The sequence below is a fragment of the Colobus angolensis genome, unplaced genomic scaffold, assembly GCF_000951035.1.
Source record: "Colobus angolensis palliatus isolate OR3802 unplaced genomic scaffold, Cang.pa_1.0 Scaffold182, whole genome shotgun sequence".
Lineage (NCBI taxonomy): Eukaryota > Metazoa > Chordata > Mammalia > Primates > Cercopithecidae > Colobus > Colobus angolensis.
This window is the reverse complement of record NW_012114955.1, coordinates 517,606-544,292: the sequence shown is the minus strand read 5'-3', so window position 1 is coordinate 544,292 and position 26,687 is coordinate 517,606. Positions and strand designations below refer to the sequence as shown.

At 44.6% G+C, this 26,687-nt stretch overlaps 1 protein-coding gene across 1 annotated transcript in view; it reads right to left on the bottom strand.

The window, feature by feature from the left end:
* Window positions 1–26,687, bottom strand: part of SND1 (staphylococcal nuclease and tudor domain containing 1) — a 443,852-nt gene that overhangs the window by 83,794 nt on the left and 333,371 nt on the right. Inside the window, exon 16 of the mRNA XM_011939537.1 lies at window positions 20,665–20,774. Within this exon, the coding sequence (XP_011794927.1) occupies window positions 20,665–20,774 (110 nt within the window). The remainder of the gene's footprint in view (window positions 1–20,664; window positions 20,775–26,687) is intronic.

The following is a 26,687-nucleotide window of genomic DNA, read 5'->3' as shown; positions in this document are numbered from 1 at the left end:
CTTCGTATACTACAAGGGTACTCTCTCCCCGGGAGTTGAAGCCCACTCACTTGAGCCACCAAATCCATCAAAGGTCTGAACGCCAGGAACCAGGGTCGTTACCAGCTGCCTGGGTAGCTCACAGGGCCCTCAAGCACCTCTGCACTGGGCCAGTCTGCATCATTCCTCCACTCTATTTCTAGCTATTCTTGCTTCTGTACACACTGTCTCTCTGGCCTAATATTCTGGCAAACTCTGAGCCTCAGCACCTGGTCTTAGAGAGGATTAATTATATAGGCCTGTGGTGTGTGTGTTTGGGGGGTGGGGGGGATGGTGTGTGCCAAAACTTCTTGGGTGTTGGCACTGGGGTATAAGTACCACAGTCTTCAATTTTACTTATTTCATTAAAAACAAAACAAAACAAACAAACAAAAAAACTAAACAAAACGTCCTGCAAAAAGATAAGGCTGTATCATTGCAGCTAAAAATACCTCTGCTGAGGGCGTCTGCTCACCAGTTCCTCAATTAGAGATGCTACAGGGCCCTTTGTGAGCTGTGCAGTGTTGATGGCTCCACAGGGGCTCTGGGCGGCTGGGCATAATCCTTGGAGCAGTGACTAGCGACTGCTAGGTAAGGGAAGGCTGGCAAACAGCCCTCGAGCCAGCATGGAGATGGAGATCTGCATACTTCAGGTAACTATCAAACCCCTCTTGCTTTATGGACCCGCTGCCCAAGCCAAGGAACCTCTTGCCTTCTTATGGCAACTCTGAGGATAACCCAAAGTAATAGGGTACTGGTCTTGACTTCCCTGAGGTTCACATGAGTACAATAACCACCAGAGGCAGTAATGCCATGCAGTCTAGCTCACGGTGTCTGTGGTGCTGGACAACAACCTGTGGGTGGGGTGAGTGGTAACTAGACTTGCTGGAAGCCTCTCAGTGGCCTGAGGAAAGGGCTGCTTTAAATGTAGGCTGACATCAGAAGGGGGAGGCTATGTGGAAGCACAGGCTTCGCAATAAGGGCCTCTTTCTCTGGCTCTTTTTTCTTCATCCCCTTAGTACCCACAGGTAATTTAGTCCAACACACTCATATTTTATTGGGGAAGATGAAGCCTCAGGGAGGTGAAATGATTTTGTCAAGGTCACACAGCTAGTAAATGGAAGAAGGACTTAAACATGGGATTTCTGATTACAGGTGTAGTGCTTTGTTCCACTATACTGTGTCATCCTAATGAATGGATTCATTATAAGCATTCAACAAGTGTTGAAAGAGCTATGGGAAAAGGGATTTTCGGTTCAGGTGCCAAAAGGACCAAAGACTGTCAGGAGCGTGCTGCCTGGATGATCTGGGAATTCTGAATCCCGGCAAATTCTGGGAAACTCAAGGGTCAGACTCAGCAACTTAATCAGATATTCAGTGGGAACAGTGACGACTCTGCAGTCTGTGATCTTCAGTCAGAGATCCAAAGCCATTCCTTTCTTTTCTCTCTGGGAGTGGAAAACACTTGGTATTAGATTGACTAGGGGGCTCTCAGGAGAAAAGGCGGCAAGGATAAGGACAAGGTTGTCTGATTTGATCTGGCATTGACTCCCTTCTCATTTCTTGGCATCACGTGTGACCCTTATGAAAAAATATGGAAGTTTGTGTCAAAAGCATGAGGTAAGGGTCAAAAAAAAAAAAAAGTTATACAGAAAACACTCACTGGCATGGGGGAAGGTGCGCTTTTTCGGAAGAACACAATGCAAACCTAACATCGCCAAAATGCCCAATGTGCAGGGGACTTGTCTAGAGTCCTATGCTGTCTAATGAGGTGGCCACTAGCCCCATGTGGCTATTTACATTAAAATTATTTAAATTTTATAAAGAGTATTCACCAGTTGTATAAACCACATTTCAAGTGCTCAGTATCCATTATGTGGCTACTGTACTGGACAGCAGAGACAAAGAACATTTCCACCAACATAGAAAGTTCTGTTGGACAGCGCTGGTAGAATTTGGTTGTCTTTTTTCATGTCTTGCTGCCTGCAACGAGTAGTTTCTGAAACCCCTTTGAGGATAATTGAACTTGGAGAAGCTAGAGGGTCCTGTAATTCTCTCTCCAACAAACCTACTAAACCTGGGCTCCAAAGGAGCTAACAGCAGCTGGGAGCAGGAATCCGCCAGTGCACCAGGCTCACCAGGCCCTAACCCTTCTTTCTCCAGTGCCTTGTCTGCATGTTCACAGCCACTTTGACCTTTGTGTATTTTATTCAGTTTCTATTTTATGCTGTTTTAATTGATGTTTAATACAGCTTAACTTGTGTGGTGTTCCAAGCCCCTCACCAGGGGGCCGCTCATAGGCAGAAGCACAATTAATAGCAATCCCGAGAAAATTATGCCCTGGATCAAAGCTGTCATTGCACCATAAAATGCTTATTATTACTATTGAATTCTCCAGTCCTGATACCTCCCCATGTTTACTAGGTAGCAGATAAACTTCTATGTTTGTGCCTTCTCTACTCTACCACACCATCAGAACTAAATATAGCCCTCATGTGTATGTTTAGCTCCATTTAGCTGTGCTTTGGAAAAGGGGAAAAAATTCAGAGTATATAAAATTAAATTGCTGGAAAATGTGACTTGTTCCTCTCCCACTTGGACAACCCCTTAAAAGACAAACAGACATCACTGCTAACAAGAAGGTAACCAGCCTCTGCTACAGCGTGGGAGAGACCCCCAGACCTTGACAGCATGGCATGGCTCCTGCATCAGCCTTGTGGGAGAGTAGAGGGAGTGGGTCCAGGGGCATGGAATACCGGAGGAAAGGGATGGCACTCATGGGCCCACCCTGTGCCCTGCCTCAACTTGACCAGAACAGAGTGCTTGAGCTGGAGTTCCACCTAGGGAGTTTGAGGGCAATCCCAGATGGGCAATTTGACCTCCCCACAACTCTCTCAATTCAAACATCAAAACAATGCAAACCCCCTCCAAAAAAAAAAAAAAAAGGAAAGAAAAAGCCCCCAACTTATAAGAGTTTAGCACTCCTTGGTTTCCTCTGGGCTTATCTGAAGCTTGGATTTGGCATGAATAGACAGCAGCTTTTCTACAACTACATATCAGGGAAAGCGATGGAAAATTCCAGGTCTGTCAGACACCTGTACTCCTCCTCCTCTGGCATGAGTTCTCAATCTGTGTGCGGTTATCTCTGCAACCCTGTCTAGGAGGAGTTTCCTTACAGAAGGCCAAGGCCCTGGATGACTTCTCTGACGTAGGCTCCCATCCTTTTCTCACTGAAATAATACAATTTAAAGAGAATGCACCTGCTTACCTCTTCTGTCTGCCTCCATCACATCACCTACTCCCTTTTATATGCCACTGTCATATTCTCAAATTATTACTTGTACTTCAGGTGGATGATGAGGCTGTTGTTGTCTGTGAGGCACTGTGGGGATAAAGGTAAGAGCAATACAGTAGGAATGTGGAGACTTTAGCTCCACCATGAATTTACCATGTGAAAGTGCACATCAAGTGATGAACTTCTTTATGCCTCAGTTTTCTCAATTACTGTGAAATGTTTGATTGGACTATATATAACCTCTAGATCCCTTCTATCTATGAAAGGCTATAATTCAGTATTATGAAGGCTGTATGCTCAAGTCCTTGGAAACTGAATGGGTCATACTCACTTCTATTTATAATTTGGTTTTTATCTTTGCACTCAATGCTCTTTGGAGAAATGTAGATTTCCATTCCTAAATTTTTCTAACCAACAAAGGAAAAGCTCTATTTTAGTTTGTTTGACAAAGAAATGTCTATAACTAGATTGAGTTTCCCATATTATATTTGCTTTGCCTTCTTCCATCTTTGCCTAAAAAGGGAGTTTCTAAAAAACCAGAAAGCTTTCTGTACTCAGGCATAGCAGGAATGAGGCTGCCTTGGCTGAAGGAAGAAGATGGTGCATATCTGGAGCCCCAGTGGAGCAGGACTATTTGCCATCTGCTGCACTAGTTGCCTCGTCTCCATATCAGGCCTTGTCTGTAGTTTGCTGCAAATATTAGGAGCCGAGCCACTTCCCACCCATGGCAAGCCTTGAACCCTTTGTATTCTGGCTGCCAAGATGATCTGAAAGCAGGGAGCCACTTTTCAGCTTAGGGAAAAACATGTGCATTAAATGGAAGTAGATTCTTCTTTTCCCTTCCTCTCGCCACTCCCAGCCATTTTTAAAGCTTTATACTAAAAAGGAGGAAGATCTGTCTGACAAAGCTGAGGAAGATGATGGAATTGCCAGGCCAGAATGGTTTATTAATGATCCATGGGAAAAAAACAATCGTCCTGCTGGCAGCTTCACATGTAATTAACCAGCTTCACAGAGAGCTGGCTGCCTTCTCCAGGCCTGGCATCCGCAGACCGCAGAGCTACCTGACACAGCAACAGTGGGTTTCTAGTGAAATCTCCCTACCGGGAGAGGGGCATCCAAAATAGTGACCTCAACCCACTCGGCGCTCAGGAAACAAGACCGAGATGGCAGTGCTCCTCTGGAGAAGGCTGGCTGTGTGCTCGGGCTGACACAAAGACTGCGACCTCCATGCTGGCAACAACCAGCCCTGGGAACTGCCACTCCCACTGCTCACCATTAACTCACTCAGGTAAGTGGCTGAGCAGGGTTCTCTTCCAGGTGGCCCTCTGAATGCTGCCTCTCTGCCTAAAGTCTACATAGGCAGGAGTTTCTGGGAATTGGTTCACTTTATGCCACAGCAGCAAACTTCAGCACTGATGGGAGTTGAGAGGGCCTGGTGACCACACTGGGTGTGGGGGACAATAGTTGCTTCTGTGTAAGAACCAACAACCTTCAAAATATGGTACATAAAGGAGAAGCAGTAGCTGGGTTAACCAAGCTTTGGCTTTGTAGTCAGTGCCAACTTCCCTCTTAAGAGTCCTGGGATTCAAAGAACCCTGGTCCTCCCACCAGGTCAGTGAACTCATACGTATTTGCTATTCGCAATGCACAGGTTTTAAAATGTGCATGTAAGTGTGTGGCAGCTAAATGTCCTATTTGGGAGGTAGGGGGAGGATCCCGCATTACCTTTCCCCAAGTGAGAGTCAAGAGACTGTTCCCAGTGAGGCTGATCAAAACACACATGCACACCCAAACACACAAAGGAGGATCCACCATTACCTTTCCCAAGTGAAAGTCAAGAGACTGTTCCCAGTGAGGCTGATCAATACACACACACACACACACCCTTCCCATGACTGTTTCTCTAGGGCAGAAAAAGAAGCTGAGAAGAACTGTCTCCACTCTACATCACTGGTGGATACAGAACCCTCTAAGAACAAGAACCCTTCCTTCACCCACAGCCCTGTTAAGGCCGGACCCTGGGCACTTCACATTCCCCCAGGGTGAGCTGAAGTTACTACCTGAAGGCTTATGAAGGGAATGACACACCTTTGCACCTTTGGCAAAAGCAGAGCCAATTCACAGAGGTCATCACACTCAATTTACATTCTGTGGAAAAAGATAATAAAGGAAGGCTGTGTCCTTTAGAAAAAGGTCAGGGGCTAGGGGTGGGGACTTGGGAAGTGCTGGGGGAGACTGCAACTCCGTCAGCTGATGTCGTATTGCCTCTGCTAGAGAGCCCAGCACAGGTGGGGAGCTCCTCAAATAAAGAAAGCCTTGGAGTTGGAGACCACGCTCCACAGCAATTTTCCTGTTCAGTACCTGCAGTCTCCTTCTTCACCCAGCTTTGATTACAGGAGTCAAACACAGGGGTTCTCTCATTCCTATCAAAGCAGCTTGGAAAAAGAAGTAATCCCAACTGTAAATCAGCAACATAACAGGCATTGGGAGAGGTCACCGGTGGCTTGGTAGGAAATGGATAGCTCATGACAAATGAATTGGTACTGCCTGCCATTTTTTCTTGCCATCACTTGAATCAATAAGGGAAAAGGTGAATTGCTATTGATCTCTTCAACACCTTTCAACGATACTGTACAAATTACAGAAACACAAGGGGGCGGGTAAAAGAATGAAAGAGGAAGGACAGATGAAAGACTGTCTGGGTGGTGTAAGGCTGCTGTATTTCCCTGGAGGCAGTCTTCCAGTCACTGGGTGTTAGGCATGCATGGGTGCACATGTGAGTGTGGCATGAAGAGCCCTTTCTCACACCTGGAAGGGCTGAAGGGCTGGCCATGGAGGGCAGTCTCAGGGGCCCCTCTGCACCTCACTTGCTGGCAGTGCTCCAGCAGGGCTACAGGGCAGGTGGAGTCATATGACTTCTCCTGATATGAGGCTGGATTATTGAGAACTGCTGTGAATCCCAAGGCCTCGTGAATTTTTGAAGTTGTCATACATTAGTGGTGCTGGGATAGGCTATCTCAACAACTGACTATAATTCTGGACAGGAAAGCAAGAATCAAAAGCTTCAAGGGCAATCTCTAGCTATACCTTACTAACCTCACTCCCTGGCTGACATGCCAAAAAAATATAGACAGACAGTAAATAAGGCAAAACTATCTTGCTTCGTACTTGAAAATAACAAAGATCATGGCATCTAGGGCGCAGGCCTGTCCTTTGAAACACTCTGGGCAAAAGACATGGCATGAATATCAGAGGCCTGGGTGAAAATGTTAGAGGTCTGGCTGTAAACCTAGGGTGAAAGGGACACTGACCACACAGGCAAGACAACAAACTCTATGTAAATACGGCCTTATGCAGACAACCAGGAAACAAGACACAGGTTATGATGGCTGGGGATAATAACCCATAACACAAAGACGAACATCTGATGTCTGATTTTCTTCTTCAGCTCAGGAATAGTGCAACCAGAGCAGCAAAGACTGAGGAAACCCCTAAGTCCTCTGGGACAGATGCTCTTTAGGATATGCTGCTGATCAGAAGCCAAAGTCAGTATTCTACTCATGTCCAGAAAAAGGCAATGCAAAAGATTTCATGGCATGGAGAAAAGAAAATATTGGCCAAAGTTTAGTCCATTTGTGAACATCATGGTCAGATCTCAGGGTCCCAGACCAACAGTTCTCCTATTCCACCAACTGGGCATAATTATTCAGTTGCTGGTGACAGAAAAAAACGTTCTGATCACAGTTCCCTCTTCAGGTCACACAGCACTCTCAGTGCATCATCTGGGGTCTGGGTCTCCTTAGAAACCTCCCCACCACACGTGAGTATTCACCTTTTAGCATTCTCAAAGCAAAAGAGGGCTTAGTTCCCTCACTTGCAGCTGGGGAAACCAAGGCAGGCAGTCACTGACATGTGAAAACAATGAGAGCCCTTCACAATGCTCCTGGCACCCTTGCTTTTCTTCAGAAACTGACTCAGGGTGTAATTGTATCATTCGGAAATCAGTTGATATCACAGTCAGCCAGTCTACCCATCTTCCTCCCACAAATACCTCAAGGGCCAAAACATAGGGCAAAAAAAAAAAAAAAAAAAAAAAAAAAAAAAAAGACTTGTCAGCCAGGTGTGGTGGCGTTTAGAGTGGAAATGCTGAGATTAGGAGGAGGAAGTGGTTAAGTGCACCCTGGGTGTTTGGAAATGGCCACGTCTGCAGCCCTGGAAGCTGATGAAGAAGGAGCTCTAGCCCTCTATGCCAGGCAGGCCACGAGACCGGCCCCTCACTCCAGAGGTAGGGAGCTTAGCTGTGAAAGGGCATGACAGTAAGATACAACTATTTAGCAAACACCAGTCCCCTCCTACAAGGAATCTTCAAATTCCAAAACTGACCCTATTCTAAAATTACCAAGTGGCAGGTGGCCAGGCCAAAAATCCATATCCAATCAGTGCTAATGGACTGTTTGTTACATTTCCTCATATATGGCTGCAGCACTGCTATGAAAACCCTGGGTCAGTGGTTTGAGATTTATTTAACTGGAGAGGTAATGGCACCCCAGCACTGCAAGCACTATAGAGATGTGTGAAGTGAAATGGCACATGCAGGCTGCTGGCGGGGAATGGAGGGACCTGTTGGTCTTATTTGCATGACCTTCCACCTCTAGCTGTACACCCAATGCCAAATCCTTTTCTGGTAACCATTAAAAAGAATTCGACAGCATCAAGAGAAGGGAAAGGGGAGAAGAGGAAAGCATTATGTTAAGCTGAAAAGGAAAACAGTACAGTGAAGCAGTTTCCAGTTCCTTCTTTCATTCCCGGTTCAAGAGGTACCTGTTCTTACTACAGTGACCCTTCCAAACGCTTCTTCTTGGAGTCCTTTTCCTATCCTTTTCAGTCTTGTTTAACACCTAAATCTTTTTCATTTTTCCTTTTTTTTTTTTTGGAGAGTCTTGGCTCTGTCGCCCAGGCTGGAGTGGAATGGCACGATCTCAGCTCACTGCAACCTCCGCCACCTGGGTTCAAGCGATTCTCGGCCTCAGCCTCCTGAGTAGCTGGGACTACAGGGGTGTGCCATCACACCAGGCTAACTTTTGTATTTTCATTAGAGACATGGTTTCGCCATGTTGGCCAGTCTGGTCTTGAAATCCTGACCTCAAATGATCCCCCTGCCTTGGCCTCCAAAGTGTTGGAATTACAGGCGTGAGCCACTGTGCCCAGCCTGTGTTACCACCTAGATCTTTCTTTAGCGCTTCTGCTGGCACTGTGCTATGTATCTTCCAACTCTTCAACTTAATGCAGGTCAAGGACAAATCTATGGCAATCCTGGGTTGTCGTGGTCATGGCAGGAAAGTATGGAGACACAAAGGAGCACTGCTATTCTGTCAGAGGATAAGGAAGCCTGTGATGGCCAGGATCTAGATAGTTCATACCCATATCCCTCATTTTCAAGTTGCAGTGACAATGTGAGAGAAGACCTGCATCAACAGAGAAAAAGCAGAGAGCCCTCACTGTTGGCAGATTAGTTTCCAAATACCCACATGCTAAGTGGAGAACATGGCAAAGATGCTCAAACCATTATTCCTTAGACATCCATGAGGTATGTGTGGAGTCCTGGTGTTACCCCTCCCTTGGTGATCACCTTATCAGTCCATAGCCAAGTCTAGAAAAGGCATCTTGCATAGGTTAGGACTTGCTGGCATTACCTCCAGACCTTTGGTTTTCTACTGAACGTAATACTGCCTAATGTGTGGGACCATAAGGAATCAGAGACAGAGACCTTATGTTATTTTACTTCACGGAATAAAAGAATGGCTGATGCCCTGAGGGTACTTTAAGAAATATTCCTTTGCAAACTTAGACCAAGGATGGAAAATAGGTTTCCATTAAGTGCCAAATCCTCTCAACTGGTAGTAGTAGCAAGGATCCCTGTTTTGAGAAGGATCTGAGCCCTGAGCCAAAGCAGCGCGGTGACTGACTGGCAATATCTGCCATGGGTGGATAACCCGAATAGGGGTAGCATATGCCTATGTGCCGTCACTGGCTTAGACAGGCTGGGGGAGTGAAGAGCACTGGGAGGATTGTTCTTTGTTGATTCTAATCTGAATGCTGCTCACAACACACATACCTAGATCCAGCCTAGAACTCTACTAGGCTGTGCATAGGTTTTGTGCATACTGAAGTTCAAATCCTAAATTTCAGTTAAGCCCTGAGAGAATTTCTTTTTTTTTTCTTTCTTTCTTTTTGAGATGGAGTTTCACTCTTGTTGCCCAGACTGGAGTGCAGTGGCGTGATCTTGGCTCACCACAACCTCTGCCTCCCGGGTGCAAGCAATTCTCCTGCCTCAGCCTCCCAAGTAGTTGGGATTACAGGCATGCGCTACCACACCCAGCTAATTCTGTATTTTTAGTAGAGACGGGGTTTCTCCATGTTGGTCAGGTTGGTCTCGAACTCCCGATCTCAGGTGATCCGCCCACCTCAGCCTCCCAAAGTGCTGGGATTACAGGCATGAGCCACTGTACCTGGCTGAGAGAATTTCTATTAATAATAAAAATGATGCTGCAAGCTACCATTCACTGAGTGTTTAATATCTTGGGTCATGAGGAACAGTTTACATGTACACTTAATTTTCACAATAACCCCAGTGAGAAGGTACCCTCCTTACATAGGTGAGGCAATTAGGTTTAGCAGGATGGCTGCACTGCACAATGCTAGGGATAGCCTTCATACTAAATTCTAATAGGCACTGAGATTGCCCTCAGTTTAGAGAGGCTAAGGAATGTGTCCATGGTCAGACAGCAAATGGTGAAGATGGAATGAGAACCTAGGTTTGACTTTTCACATGCTAACAGAGTTTAGGTTAAGAAGGAAAAGACGCCCTTAAATGTCCTGAAGAAGAGTCTTTCTCACTATGTGAAACATGTTGTTTTGACCAGGTTAGGGTATCTCTGTTCTTAATTCTCAAGCTTGCTCATAATCTTATTTCATGCACCACAGCATTTCATAACAGACCATTGGTCACTTTCATTTTCAAAATCCATTTAAGTGTAGCTGACCAGAAACCGTCACGGGTGGAGTAGCAAGTGGGAAGTTCATCAATAAAGCCAGGTTTGGAACACGGAGATTCTCTTCAAGTCCTTGGCAACAGACACAGGGAGTGGGCATGCTAATGGCAAGAACAGGGCAGGGTGAAGGTCAGCTCATTCACCAGAACAGTCACCCCTGTGTCCTTGGGGGAGTCACATGTGAAACACCACAATGTTACTACTACCTGGAGAACAAATGCAGTCTACAGTCTGCTTGTGCTTTGCTGGTGGCTCAGGTAGCCTTGCTATTATATATTAAGAGCTGTGTTCTAAAAAGATATGAGTTGAATTATGTAATTCCACAGGGGATATTCAGACAATGGGCACAGCTTGCAATGTTTTGGACAAACAGAACAGGGAGGCCTTAAGCCTAGACACTCCAAACATGCCACATTAAAGTTCACTTACCAGGTGCAATGACTCATGCCTGTAATCCCAGCACTTTGGGAGGCTGAGGCAGGCAGATCTCTTGAGCCCAGGAGTCTGAGACCAGCCTAGGCAACATGGCGAAACCTTCTATCTACAGAAAATACAAAACATTAGCTGGGCATGGGGACATGTGTCTGTAGTCCTACCTACTTGAGAGGCTGAGGTGGGAGGGTCACCTGTGCCTGGGAGGTTGAGACTGCAGTGAGCCATGATTGTGCCACTGCATTCTAGCCTGGGCAACAGAGTGAGACCCTGTCTCAAAAAAAAAAAAAAAAAAAAACAAAGCAAAGCAAAGCAAGCTCACACTCAAACTCAAGTCTGCATGGGTGCTGGCCAATGCTCTGGGTTCAGAAGGTCTTCTGAAAACAAGTAGTGGGCAGGTCTGTGTGAGGTCATCTTTAGTTTGTCAAGAAATTATCTGCTTGTCTGTAGATACTGCCAAATTAGGCTTCCGGAAGGAAATTAATAGACTTCACAATAAGGTATTTCACCTGAAAGATAAAAATTCTGAGCTGCCTTTCTTCAGGCCTTTGTTATTAAAAATGTTAGCTTCCATCTCTTTCTTTTTTATAGAACACTCACCAAAGCTCAAGAAGCAGTGACTATTGAGGATGATTAAAGAGGTAAGAGAAACCAGAATTGTTACTAGGAGCATCTGATGTATCTAAATGAAATAAATGGCACCCAGCTCTCCTAGCACAAACCCTACCTCTTGGGGGAGTCCAGCAGTCTCTTCCTCCTGATAACATTTTTCCATTTGTTCTAGGTCATGGGCCCTACATAGCTATAAGAGAGGGAGACCAGGAGACTGAATGTACCTGGCAATAGCTATCTTCCATAGGAATGGCTCATTAAGAATACCATTTCATGTCAGATGGGTATTGGAATACCATGAGTGGCAAGGGTTCTGCTTAGCTAGGCTCTGTTTCAAGGACTTTCATGACCTTATGTGATCCAGTATGTGCATTCTCCAATGGCAATCACTGCCCACTATCCTCATCATCCAGCCTCAATTGAGATGAGGCATAAAGTAAGTACTATGGACCCTTCTAGCAGAAAAAATGCAAGAGGAAATCACATGTGAGGCTTTTACGTCTTTACTCTGGGCTGAGCTGGGTCAGACCTAAAGATGGAGAGGAAAAGTGAAACTGTCAGGTCTAAAGACTGTATTTCTTCCTTTTTTTTTTTTGATAGGAACAACATTAAGAAAAACAAATTGATCTGACGAGAAAACATAAAACTCCCTTAAGGAAGAGTTTACTATAGTAGGGAACCATTCCCTAGGGGAAGGGAAGGGAAGCGTCTGCTGAAAAGGATTTTCTTCCCTGGGCTAGAATTATATCCCCGAGGCCTTCCTACATGTTCCAAGGAGGCCAAATCTCGTGTGGTCCTAAACTATTCCTCATTCCACTCCTAATCCCAACAGCCATCCTGGGATAGGAACACTAGCCTCTGGAGAGCAGTGAGGCCTATCAAACCTACACCAGTCAGCCCGTATGACATAATTACAGATAATATAGGATCTTGGCCAAGCCAATGAAAAATTAGGCACTGTACCTATTTCAGAAGAATGGATGCAATTCTATGCTTGACTGGCTATGAAAGTTCTAAGGAGAGGAACAGGGAAACAGCTGAGCTGAGCCAGCAGCTTTGCAGAGAGGAATCCCACTGGAGTCAGCACAGCACTGGCACCTATCAGCACATGCTGTTGAGCTCACTTGGGGAAGGCCACCAGTGACTGGAGACTCGGCTCCTTCCAGACATTAAAAGCTGATAGGGGAAGCCCAGCAGTCAGGGGAAGAAAGGCAATGGGGCAGCGTCCCCCATGGTACATTTCTCCCTCAACTCTTCTCCTTGTGATGCCACTTTCATTTAGGGGCTGGAATGGGATTTGAGGTCCTGCCCTCTAGGGCTTTTGGAAGTACTTCGCAAAGGGCCAGGAGCCCAGAAGTGAAGGGGCTGTAATAGACAGATAACAACCTGGTATTCAGGAAGAGCTTATAGCCCATCTCCGAACAGGAATTTGTTGACCTGAACTTCCAAATTAACTCCTTGCTCATTTAGCAGTCTAATCCACAAAACAGAAACATACCAGAGAGGGAGAGATTTGCAGACTATGTTTGGAGAGTGAAGGGACATGAATGGTTTCTATTTGAACACTAAACATTTTTCAAAACACTCATCATTATCTCATTACCTTTAAATATACTGGCTGGACAGATAGGGAGACCCAGGCAGGTGAGGGTCCTATAGTAAGTGCACAGTCAGGTTTTGGCTATGGACTTTTTCAATAAGAAGTTGATGAATTAGCAGCCATGTGTCCAGCCTCAATACTTCAGCAGTTTTCCTCCCACCCTGACAAATGCCGAGCTTGGAGAGCTTTCCTAAAGAACCATAAAGGACAACAAAATAACAGACCTTCTTCCCATTCTCTAGAATTAGGTCACAGGGAATCAATTAGTTGATTTGACAAATATTTATTTGTTGAGTATCTCTTATATACTAAGCACTGGAGTACAAAGACAAAACATAGTTCCTGTCTGTGAGGAGCTTACAAGCTAGCGGGGAGAGACTTGGGTCATAGATCCCTTGTATACTATTGGTAAGTACACAACAGATGTATGCTGTGGGAACTGATGGAAGGATATCTCATCTAGCCTGGGAGAGCAAGGGAAGGCTTCCAAGAAAAGGTGATGCACCTTCCAGAACAGGCGTGAACAGGTGTGAAAGCAAGCAAGGGGGATGACTGATGTGCTGGGCCGAGAGTGTTAAGTCTACCTGAGAGATGGGAGAGACAAAATGTTGGTATATATGGCGAACTGCCAGTATAATAGGTCTATTCTGATAAGGCACAAATTATGAAGTGAGTGGGGGTGGTGAGACATAAAGTTGGAGAGGTTATCAAGAATATATGTAAACTGAGATGAGACTTTATCCCAGAGGCAATGGGAAGTTATATATATATATATTTTTAAACAAATGCACCTACACAGTCAGATTTGTCTTTTAAGAAAGATTAGATGGCCGGGCGCGGTGGCTCAAGCCTGTAATCCCAGCACTTTGGGAGGCCGAGACGGGCGGATCACGAGGTCAGGAGATTGAGACCATCCTGGCTAACACAGTGAAACCCCGTCTCTACTAAAAATACAAAAACTAGCTGGGCGAGGTGGCGGGCGCCTGTAGTCCCAGCTACTCGGGAGGCTGAGGCAGGAGAATGGCGTAAACCCGGGAGGCAGAGCTTGCAGTGAGCTGAGATCCCGCCACTGCACTCCAGTCCGGGCGACAGAGCGAGACTCCGTCTCAAAAAAAAAAAAAAAAGAAAGATTAGATACAGGAATATAGACATACATGAACAAATGGGAAAAGTAAGGCCCACAAAAATCAAACAGCAGATGAAGCAGGAATCAGACAATCAATAGACACAGGAGCTGTGGCAAGAGCAGAGTAAATATTTAGGGGAGGCATGGGCATAGCCAGTCCTTCAAATTCCTCGGCAGTCTTGGAAGCATCCAGGATCAGAATCCATGCCCTATAGAAGACTGACTCTTAGTCAATGTGGGACCTTCAGGGAAGTCCTCTACTATTCCCTTAACTAGTTCCAGGTATTCTATGGTTGAAAAATGGTAAAATATGGCTAAAATAATTATTGCCTTCTAAAAGCAAAACTGGCAAGATTTGAAGAGAAAAAGCATTTGATTTGGAATGCAGATATTTGAGTTTTAGTATATGTCTTACCATTACCTCTGTGAACAGAGGCAAGTTACTGTGCATTTTGGTTTCTTGAACTGTAAAACAGGGTTAGTATTTTTCTTATAGGTTTGCTGTGAGATTAAAATGAAATATTATACATGAAAACACTTTTAAAACGAGAAAATGCTATATAAAATTAAGGTTTGATCACTATTAAGACAGGAGTTTTTCTTACCTGAGCCTTCTTCAAAGAAAATAGCCCTTAACTAAGAATAAACTGCTTGAAATTAAAGACCACTGGTGGGTGATGAACTGTCAAGCATGTGTGGGGAGGTGAGAAAGGTCTTAGCCCCCAAACAGCCTTTAAAAGCTTGTGGGATGAGAGAGCTACTTAGAAAGCTGACCATAACATGTCCCCTTTTTCCTGGGCAGTGGCTGAGATAATTTAGAATAAGGGGACTTTGTGAAAATAAATGACATTGCCAGACAGCCTGCTTGCTTTTCTAGCAGGTAATTATTAGTGGCTCAGCGAGGGTTCCCAAGGGACATGGCAATCAGGGAGAGTCAGGAGAGTAGGTTACACTGGATTCACACTCACCAGGTGTCCTTTACTTTCTTGGAATTCCCTGTGGCTTGAACTGTCCTCATCCCTTTGATCCAGAGATATAACTTTGCTAGTGTTCCCTCTCTTGTGGGTCTCCTCAATAGGGAAGGAGCCTGCGCAGAGAGATGGAATGGGAAGGACTAACAGAGCACATAACACAGTGCTTGTAGGGTGATGTAGGGAAAGGACGGAGGGCACAGGAAGGACACAGATTGAGATAAACTTGAAACTGCTTAGAGCAGTTTATCTATTTCAGACACGATACAGCACACTTGGAGCTACAATGAAAGAAATGAAATAACTTTTTCTTGTATTCTAAGTTTTATTTCCCAGACGTACACCCCTTCATAAATACACACCAATATTCAAGGCTGAGGCCACATTCCCCTGAAACATAAATACAATTTTTTTCCCAATGGCAACAGTTGCTTATAATGTTTTTCTGTTTTTTTTTTTTTTTTTCTTTTTAAAGCAGGGAGTAAGGGAGAGAGAGGAAACCCAGGACTCTGCCCTGGTCACTGCAGCCTGCAGAATGAGCTCCCCGGGGGACATCCTCCCTTTTAATGCCAGCAGGGAGAAGGGACATAGGTCAAGGCAGCAGCCTGAGTTTTCAGCTGGGGCTGTCCAGCATGAGGACATCATTTTTCAGGCAGCAGCAAAGAGCAATTCTTATGTCTCAGAGAGGACAAAGGGGTCATCGAAAAAGGCCTTAGAAATGATCACCAAACCCACATACATTGCCCCTGTCCTCAGAAACTGTACCTCCTACAGCCTGGAACTGTGAAGAGAGTTAAACCATGACACTGATCTCTTTAAATAATACCTTATGGCCCTTTCTCTAAGAGTTCAGGTTTCTCCAACACAGCAGCGAAAACACTGCTGTGCAGGCAGCAACTGGTCAGTGAATATGTGCTGGCTAGCTGCCTTCTGGAAGAAAGTGAGAAGAGATCTGAAATCACTGTTTTATTCAGAACAAGGGCTGCAAAAAGGAAAGGATGGCTTGGGATTGCTAAATCAGTGTTTTAGACAGGAACGGCAAGGCAGAAAAGAATCACATAGGCAGGACCATATAAAAACTGGAGTGTGAAAACCTAGGAGTTTACACTTTTAAGCCAGTTATTTACCCATTGGCTAATGCTATCTCTCATCACTACTTCTAGGGGATGCTAGTAACAGGCACAACTCCCCAACTGGGAAATCACACCAGAGCTTCCTGTCCTTGACTGTGTGGCAGGGAACTGCCTTAAAGAGTCAGCTGTATGTGGGGCATGGGTCACCAAGTACATGCTATCCAATGGGACATGGCACTCAGCTCATAGTCACAGCTACAGCCAACAGATACAATAATCTCATGCAGTCCAGCCTCAATGGCAGGGGACAGGAGAGCCAACTTAAATTTTCAGGGCTATTACAAGCCATTTAAACCCAATTCAGCATACCATATACAGCAGTAGTCAGCAAACTTTTTGGTAAATGAACAGACAGTAAATATTTTAGGCTTTGCAAGCTATATAGCCTCTGTCATAACTACACAACTCGGCTGTTATAGTGTGAAAGCAGCTATAGACAATATATGAAAGAATTAGCATGGCCAGGCCAGGCGTGGTTGGCTCATGCCTGCAATCCCAGCACTTTGGGAGGCTGAGGTGGGCGGATCACAAGGTCAGGAGTTCGAGACCAGACTGGCCAACATGGTGAAACCCCATCTCTACTAAAAATACAAAAAAAAAAAAAAAAAATTAGCCAAGCGTGGTGGCGCATTCCTGTAATCCTAGCTACTTGGGAGGCTGAGGCAGGAGAATTGCTTGAACCCGGAAGGTGGAGGTTGCAGTAAGCTGAGATCGTGCCCCTGCACTCCAGCCTGGGCGACAGAGCGAGACTCCATCTCAAACAAACAAACAAAACAACAACAACAACAAAAAAACAGGATTAGCATGGCTGTGTTTCAGTGAAACTGTATTGTAAAAACTGGCAGTGGCACAGATTTGCCCACCCATTCTAAATACCAGCGGAGTCAGGCTAGAAAGAAAGACTGAATTTACTGTTTGTTGGTTTTTTTTTTTGAGTAAAAGTGATCGTCATTTGAGAGTTCCCTGGCTGCTTTGTGCTTCAAGGTCAGAGAGGCAGGTAATGGCACAGTGTCTCATTTACTGTTCTTCCTGCCCTGGGGCTGGCAGCACCACCAGAATGCCCAGACCACTGAGTTGGAATTGTCTTCCCAGATTTCCAACTCAGGTAAAAGAACAAAAGCCAACAGGAACCAATGGCTAAGGAGGAGCAACATGTAAAATGGTGGTGTAAAAGAAGAAATGCAATATAAGGGGGCAGAAGAGAAGTCAAGATAATGGAGCTGAGTGGTGGCCAGAAATGTGAGTAGCTCTGTGCTGACTAGCGTCACTGTAAAACAAATTTAAGGAAAGCAGCATTATGAGGTCTCAAGATAATGGGAGCCACCTGAAAACAGAGATAAAAGACATGTCTAAAGCTTGAGGGCACCACATGAAGATATGAGATGGAAAGACTATAATTCAGGCAGGAATTCCTGCACGGCCCACCTAAAGCCAGGACGATGCACTTATAAACATGGTGTCATTTTACCAGTGCCAGACACTGTGCATGCCAGCTTCCTGTTCTCTGCCTGGCAGAAGGCTGGCCTGGGGCAGTTACCGTTACACAGCTCCTCTCCCCTCTGTATCTTTCTCAGGTCAGTTTATGGTTTCACATAGGGAAGTCCAACTTGATGACCTGGCCTTTGTTGGATCACACAAAGGGGCCCAGGAAGTACTTTGAAATCCTAAAATCTGTGGGCTTCATCTTTCCTAGGATAATGCAGATTTATGGTAACCGAGGAAAGCATGCAGGGGACAGAGAAATTCTGGCCAAAGAAAAGATACAAAAAAAATTTAAAACTTTAAAGGGAAAGGATGGGGCAGGGCCAAGGACAATCACATCTTCAAAATACCTGGTTATCAGAACTAAAACTCATGATCAAGGGAACAGGTAAAAGGTGCAAAAAACCAGTTTAACTGCAGCCATCCTAGCAGTGGCTCAACTCCAGGAGAGTTTCTGCACTGTCATGCCCTGTGGGCAAGATAGAGGCTGCCTGGAAGGTAAGAGCTGCATGAGGTGGGAGGTCATGGGCCCACACTCAGGCATCCATGCATTGCTCAGGACTTCCACTGAGGGTGGTGGGAAGGATCTCTGCATCTAGGAGTACCAATGTACTGGGACATTCCTCTTCTGCTAGATCTTTGTGGGGTGGGGGGAGCAGGACAAAGAGAAGCATTCCCCAAGACAACTTATGAAATAAAAATGGAGGTACTACATAGGTAGAAGTAAATGAATAAACTTGTAACAAAATACAAACCTCTCCATTCCTACACTGTTCAGAAAACAGTTTTCATATATAATATAAAGGAAATGTTCAGAACAGTAGGCTATGACCGGATCTTTTAGTCAGATTATTGAATTATTCATAGTTCAGGGAATACTCACATTTTCTCAGTGTAAAGAACTTTCAAAATGGCCAGCCCAAGTAATCATATAAGTAGCTAAGAAAATGCAGAAAGGTTCTTATTGAGACCCTCAACCTAGGGATATGAAAGATTGGGCCACTATAATCAAGAAAGATCAACTCTGGATCTGCAAACTCAATTACATGCCAAAAGCACCAAAGAGTTTCCCCAAAGAAAACTGGAGAAAAAAAATTTTTTTTAACAGTCAAGTATTAGCAAATATAAGACAAAGGTGAGGTCGCAATAACCATGGGAGCGTAAAAGAGCTTTGGGCCACTCACTCTTTTTAGTGATCAGTATTCTCTTTGACCCCCTTGTACTTCTGGATCTCATCAGTGGGCCAGAAACATGATCAAGAAGGTGGCTGGGAAAAAGACAGTTGAAAAAGAAAGGGAAAGAAACTTTAGGAGACAATAATGTAGGAAGACAAATGATGGTGAGAAGTTTGACTCAGTAAATGATGAGAATGCCACCAACCAATGCCTTGGGCAATCCAATGAAGGAATTTCCTTCCTCCATCCAAAGCACAACAGACAAACAAAAATCTGTTGCTGCATCCTTGGCAATGTCTTTAAGTTATGAATTTGAACAGACTCACCTGCTTTTACCAACGTAGTTACTTTGCAGTTCATTATCCAAAATTAGAGGGAAATTCTATAATATCTGCCCCATCCACTTAATCCCTGGGCCACTTCAAAAATTGCAACAGGCACTTAATAGACAACTGGAGTGTTTGGATTTTTGAAATACTTCTCTTGCACGGGGTTATTTTTAATTGATAAAAATTCAGGCAGCATTGTGTAACTATAAAACGGGAGAGGGGGAAGCACATTCCAGTCAATATAAGGATTTTTACTTTGCAAGCATCTTCATAAGCATCTTAACAAAAACATCTTCACAAAAAATGAAACGGAGGGCAATGTGAATCTGATGACACAATTAAGCCCCCCAAACCCCCAATCATTGTACGGACAGCCAACAAAGCAGATGTTGTAGCTGATGTTTGGGAAATGGAACTGAGAATTCAGGATTTGTTTGGCCACTCCACTTTCTTCTACAAAATAAGAAGGCAAGCACTAAAGAAATATCCAAGAGGTGGCAACCAACACTTCTCTCAAGGCCAGGATAGTTCAACCTAAGCATCTCGGACTGGCGCGTTCTCTTGTTCTCTCACGCATCATGTATTTCTTAGCAATTCAAATCAGCTTGAGAGGCTGAAGCTTACAAACAGGTACTTTTATCACTAAGCATCCTAAAGAAGTCCACGCATCTGCTCTCAAAGATCTACGAAGACTCATTAGAGAGACAGCCTCTAGGACCCTAGAACCTTGTACCTCTGTATTATGAAAGCTGGAGGGACCCTATAGATGATTGTAAAAGAAATGGGGACAATGGCAGATCCAAAAATCCTAAGGCTGAGCCAAGCACACCTCCCCGCTGCTCCTTTCTTGTGCCCACCTAGCAGGACAAATGGCTGGTATACTCCTGGAAAGAAGATGGATCTGTTGACGAAGGCTTGAGCAAAATTAGCAGGTAGAAGGGCACCACAGCAGCTGAGATCCTAACTCCTGCGTGCAAGAGCCAGCCCAACAGGCAGAAACAGAAATACAATTAAATTAAGTCAGAAAACCTGCTACAGAAAATGCAATTACTCAAAGATACAAATAAATGTTCAAAGAAAATTGGCCCCTGACAGGGTTAGTCAAGCTTCTGAATCCAGCTGGAGGCAGGCAGCTCAGGCTAATTCACCAAGGAGGAAGAATGCAAAGATGTAAGCTCTCTGCATCAGGAGCCTGGCTGGGCTGGCCTGGTGTTCACCACACATCCCAGGCCACCAGTGGAGGGAAGCAATTTGGGGGTGGCTGGCCAATGAAGCAGGGCTCAGGGAAATAAGATATGGGCAGACACAAGAATGGATTACGGATGTGCAAGGCTGAGCAGTGGAAAAAGCAACAGACTGATCTCTGACATGGCAGACCAAGGGAGCCTTATTTTGTCACCCCTCCTCACAGAAGAAGCAACAGGAAGACGTCCTACCTCTCGCTGCAGCACCAGTTCCTTGGTGAAAAGTGTAGCTTCCTCGCTGAAGGGCTCTCCTTCCTGCACCAAGCCTGGGAGGTTTCGGGCTCCTCTGGGGCATTCAATGCCTGCGTCAGGAGAAAAGGAGAATCTGTGATGAAAAGGTGCCCACTAGGCTTGCTGTCCAATAAGGACGGTCCCCTGACACCTCCAGTGAAGCAGGCGTTAAATCTAACTTCCATCCCTTCTATCTGAGACGAAGACAGAGGTAATGGGAGAAGTGGAGGAGGGGTTTAGTTCTCTCCAGGTGGAAAAAACCAACACTATCACAGCAGAACCAATGGATAGGGGCTCTCAGCCATGGCATCCGGGAATTATCAAGAGCACATGGGTCAAGGAGCCTTCCAAGTAAGATAAGCAAGAACTCCTCATCCTGCACTGTTCCAACTCATGGTCCCACAGTCTAGCAGCTTGAGCCATCTCTTACAGAAATGGCTCCCTCACCTACTGTTATCCCAGCCATTCTGCCTCCTAAGTGCCATTCTCACTGACTCCTGGACATTTTCTCCTTGCTGTCTGACTTTTACACCAAATTCAAAAGTGTTAATTCTGTGTCACTTTTCAAATAAGCCTCCTCTCTCAACTCTGGGTGTATTTTGCACAATAGTATCATAGGCTTTTCATTCAGAATGAGAGACAGAAAGAAAAGCAAAACACCTCAGAATACTGATGAAATATTAGGTGCCCGGAGCCAAAGAAACCCAGCTTCACATCCCAACTGTATCACTTATTAGCTGTGCGACCTTAGCCAAATTACTCAGAAAGTCTCAGTTTCCCTACTTGTAAAACAGATATTATAATATATCCACTTCTTAAGGTTGCTGTGTGAACTAGGAGAGATTATTTAGAACGATGCCTGCCACATGGAGAGGTTCACTATATCCTATTATTAATATTATCTGTATCGTCATTATCACTCTTAGCAATTGCCGTGCTCAAAACCTCAAAATCCTCTTTGACCCCCACAACCAACCTGTTCCTGAAGACAGAATCCTATCCTTCAAACTTTTTTTTGTCTCTAACCACAGGATTCTGTACAAAGTGCTCACTAACCAAGTAAGACTACCTTTTCTTTCTTTGAGTCAACCCGTTAGTTTTGCAAGTATATTTACCACTAACAGTGGTCATCTGTGACAGACCATGAAATATGCTACATTTTGATACCTGAGACTTACAAATATTTCAGAAAAATTCGCACTGTAGCTATAATGACGCTATATAATTACAGACATAATTCCACAAAAAGTGGAACTGGGCTAGAGACATAGGAAACAAAAATGATGAAGATCTGGGGGAGGATGCATGGAGTATGTGTGTCTCTGAATCACTGTGATCTCTCCTGCTGCAGTAAGGCAGAACTAAGAGGTGCTACCTTTTATTTACAAACAGCCTCAAGGGAATGTACAAGAGATCTGGCATAGGGGCAGCAGAAGCAGGGTGTCTCGGTGATGGCAAACACCTGCTTGGGGGAGACAAGGTCCCACTGCTTGCTAGGACAGAAGGTACATCTCTATGTATGAATAAAGCTAGGTGCTGCTCATGTTTCTGGCCGGGGCAGTGATTCAAGATGACAAAGCTCAGAAGGAAGGGAATAGGCTATACATTGGGCTTTCCGAAGATGAAGAATGGAGCTTTCTCTCTGAGCCCCAAAGCCTCACAAATGGAATACACCATATCAAATAAAATGCTAGGCCAGGAGAAAGACTGCCACAGGAGAGCAGCTTGAGGTGACAGTAAGGACCATTCTGCCACCGTTGAAAGGTAGAGGCCAGATGAAGACCCCACCCAAGTGTCACATGGCTAGGAAGATCTCCAGGGTGCCTCATTCCTGGCACTTCAGTGCCGGCCTGCAAGGGAGGGGTGGAACGTATTTTTGTAAAAGACAGCAATAAACTCATGAGCCAAGGAGCCTGAGATTAACCCTGCAGGGAGAGATGAGGCTAGAGAAAAATGGAATGAAAGATGGCCCATGTTTTTTACATCAATAGCCAAAACACTTTTATTTTTATATCTGCAAACTAAGCAAGAACAAAATCATCAGAGAGAAAAATAAACAATTCCATTGAACAATCTTGCCACACAACCACAGAAAAAGCATTGTTGCAGAAACAGGCATAATGCAAAAACAAGTGTTCAGTTTGTTTCTGACTCTTAGCAGCCATTTGGGCAGGACAGGACTGGGGTGCTGCTGGGTGGGGCTGCTATGAACTGGTGACTAGAACTGGGATGTAGCTAGGGTACCACACTGGGCAGCAGGAACTAAGGGGTTGAATTTTCACTATGAGGGCACAAAAGATTTCTGAGCTTCACTTATTGAGTATCACTCTACTCCTCTGTCACTCTCTTGGTATTCTAAAATCTCACCAGATTGGTCAGGCTACAGAGATTGCAGTAGCTCCCCTGAATCCTGGAGACCACCAAGTGATTAAATTGAGAAAACATGATGGCTCAGTGGGCCAGGGAGTTAAACAAATCAAGCAGAAATATATTCAAAACATTTTTCATGAGATAGTCCTTTGGGCCTGTGGAAACCAAATCCCAACCACTCTATGTAGACACAAAGGCAAAGAAGGGCGTTTGTTATGTTGCTAGTCCACTTCCCAGCAGTTGAGCTCCAGCGCACAAGAGTAGGAAGCTGAAGTAGGGTGCTTCTGTGCCCTTTTTCAAGTGGAAATAAGTAAACATCCATTCACATCCATTCCCATCAGGCAGAGGCAGAGTCTATTCCCAGACTAAGGTACAAAGTCAGGGCCAGGAGAGCAGGACAGGCTTTATGATATCTGAACGGCTGAGTATCAGAAATTTGCCGAGCCAAGCTACATCTACAGATAGAAGATACTGTAGATGGGCATTTTTCAAACTTTTTATTCTTACTATGACTCACATACATATTTACATATGGGTACAGACACCTGTAGACAACCACGGGAAGTAAGAAGCCTTCAACAGACTCCAGAGTTTCAAAATAGTCACATCAGGCAGATTCTGCCAGTGCAATTGTTTAGGCAGGAAGACCATTTCCTGATGTTTCTTTCTCTGCCATCTTGATATTACCTTTTCCAGAACAGTATTTATGTATTTATTTATTTATTTGGGGGGTTATTTTTATTGGAGGCCAGCTTAGCAATTATTATGTTTCCACAAGACAATGGTTAATCTTGACTATATATGTTATACTGACAGTCTCTCTTCTGTTCACCATTTGATTAAGGAAAAAACCAAGATGGCTATGACACTGAATTGATTTAAAACCTCTAGTGGGACAAATACCCAGTTTGAAAAACACTGGTATTGACTGAGGTGTAAAGACAGAAGGATGGAAGGACGGGGCAGGTCCTGCTGGCTTTCTTGCAGCGTTAAAAAAAGTGCTCCAACTGAGGGTTTATCAAGTTTCTAGACTTGCTTTTGTATACTAAAGGACCAAGGAACAGAGCAAAAAATATGCTGTCCACTGATAGAAAGGAGACCACACAAATGTTAACGTTCTGAAGCCAAAAAGTCAGTTATCGTTGCTGCTGAAAGCCAGGTGAAGCCACATGCTGGCAGCGAGCAGAGTTATGCTGTGCCCTCCTCTCCCAAGAGCTCAGGGAGCAAGTCAACCTAATCCATGCTGCACCTTCTCTCAAGCAATGTCTGTGCTGCTGGGCTGGTGATGCAATAAAATGGACGTTAAAAAAAAAGTTAAAGAAAACAGATAAAGAGAAAGAAAGTTGGGTTCTAAGAAAGCAAATGCTCAGCTGGGAAGGCTGACAGGCAGCAACGGAGCGCTCCCAAGCCACACAGGGCCTTGGACTGTAAATATGAAGTGAGATATCACTGGAGCTGCAGAAGTTCTCCCCAGCCAGTTGAGGAAGTGCCTGGCTGGATTCTGCATGTTACCACTAATAGCTGTCTTTTCTGATAACATACCACTGCAGTGCTGCCTGCTGATAAAGATATATTAACTCAGCTGTGCCTCAAATGCCACAGGTGCAAGTGAAGTGCCAAGCTTACCTCTGATACAAGCCTTTAAGACACAAACTATTTTGTTTTAGTAAACACAAAACAAGACAAAACACTACACCTAAAAGAAAAATTCCTAAAATTCCTGAGCATTTTCCTTCCCTATTATGTGGTGTGCCAGAACAAAGACAGATCCTCCATGGTGGGACTTAACTGACTTCCACAAGGGCAGGTACAGGAGAGGCAGGTAAGACAAATGCCTGCCCCACCTCCTGCTCCATGTGGCTGCTGCTCCTGACCTCTTTCGAACTCTATAGGTCCATCTGCCTATAAGCAAAAACTCATTATTTTTCGCACCTTTTCTAGACTTTCTGGGATATGAATGGTTGACCATGGCTATTTGAAATAAAACAAAACAAAATAAAATGAAATAAAATCAAGTAAGAAGAGGTTTCTGCCTGACTTTGTATAGTTTAGCTAGCCATCAGCACATCATGATTCTAGATTCTGCTCTGCCATTGATAGAATATTAAACTTATCCAGGCCTCATCTGATAAAATGAAGGATAAGGCCTTGCATTATCTGGACACAAAATCTTACCATTTTGGTTATGCCGTTTTGAGATTCCTCACCCAAGCCTTGACTCATGGAGTACAAATATCAAACTTAAAATGCTGGGCTATGGAGCAATCATTCTATTAAAAAAATTATACATTTAGAGACATAGGCTAACTAGGTCAATTAACACAAACACTCTGGTCAGTCAGCTTTGGAACAAGAATACACATTCTTGTTAATAACAAGATAATGGGCTCTGTAAGAGATTCTATTGATGGCTATGTGAAACTTATGTACTGCTCTGAGTATTTTACACTCTTTGTCGAGTTTTATGATAACTAAGCCTCAGGACTCAAAATGTCTTCACTTTTTCCTTTATTGGGCAGTGGGAGCTAAGGGAAGTGTGACAAATCGGTCTTGGCTGGAAGTATGTGACAGCTTCCCAATGGCGCTTATTCCGCCAATAAGAGACCAGGCATTAGCTGAAGGAGACAAAACTCAAGTGGAAACAAAAAATAGTTTGAAGGATTAGTCAACGGTGTCTACTGCATGCTCACTGTGTTCTCACTACTGCATCAGACATCACAGTGGCACAGGAGGCATACAGGATCTGCCTCTGTCTACAGGGGACACTGAAAAATTCACCAGCTCACCTAGCAGACCTCCACTCTCCATTTAACTAATACTTGCCGATGTCTACTCTGGGCCAGGAAGATGAGGATTGTTGTGGAAGATGAGGATTCAATGATGAAAACACTTTGCGCTCATGAAGTTAACTACCAGCTAGGAAAAGATTATTTTCCTCTACTATTGTAAAAGCTATGTTATTGGTGACTGGATTTGCCATTTGGTCTATATGCTGCAGAATGTTAAGAAAGAGTACATGGCTGGGCGCAGTGGCTCAAGCCTGTAATCCCAGCATTCTGGGAGGCCAAGGCAGGTGGATCACTTGAGGTCAGGAGTTTGAGACCAGCCTGGCCATCATGGTGAAACCCTGCCTCTACTAAAAATATAAAAATTGGCAGGGTGTGGTGGTACATGCCTGTAGGGCCAGCTACTCAGGAGGCTGAGGCAGGAGAATCGCTTTAATTCCAGAGGTGGAGGTTGCAGTGAGCTGAGACTGCACCACTGCACTCTAGCCTGGGCGAAAGAGCAAGACTCTTTCTCAAAAAAAAAAAAAAAAAAAAAAGAAAGAAAGAAATAGTACATGATAGATAATTGGATTATGTTAAGCAGATGCATGTGTGGCTAGGAAGCTATTGTCAGAATGTAGCGGACAAGTCAATCACGGGGCTTAACAGGACACATCCCTCACTGAGGAGACAGCCTTGGGCAGCTATGCTTTTCAGCACATGACCTCCGTTCTCTCCCCACACCACAAGCTGGGCAAGGGAAGTCAGCGCAGAAGGTGGGGAATGGCAGAGAGGGAGGGAGTGGTGCTGTACCAGCTTCAAGGATAGCAAATGTGCAGTCTTGCCAGC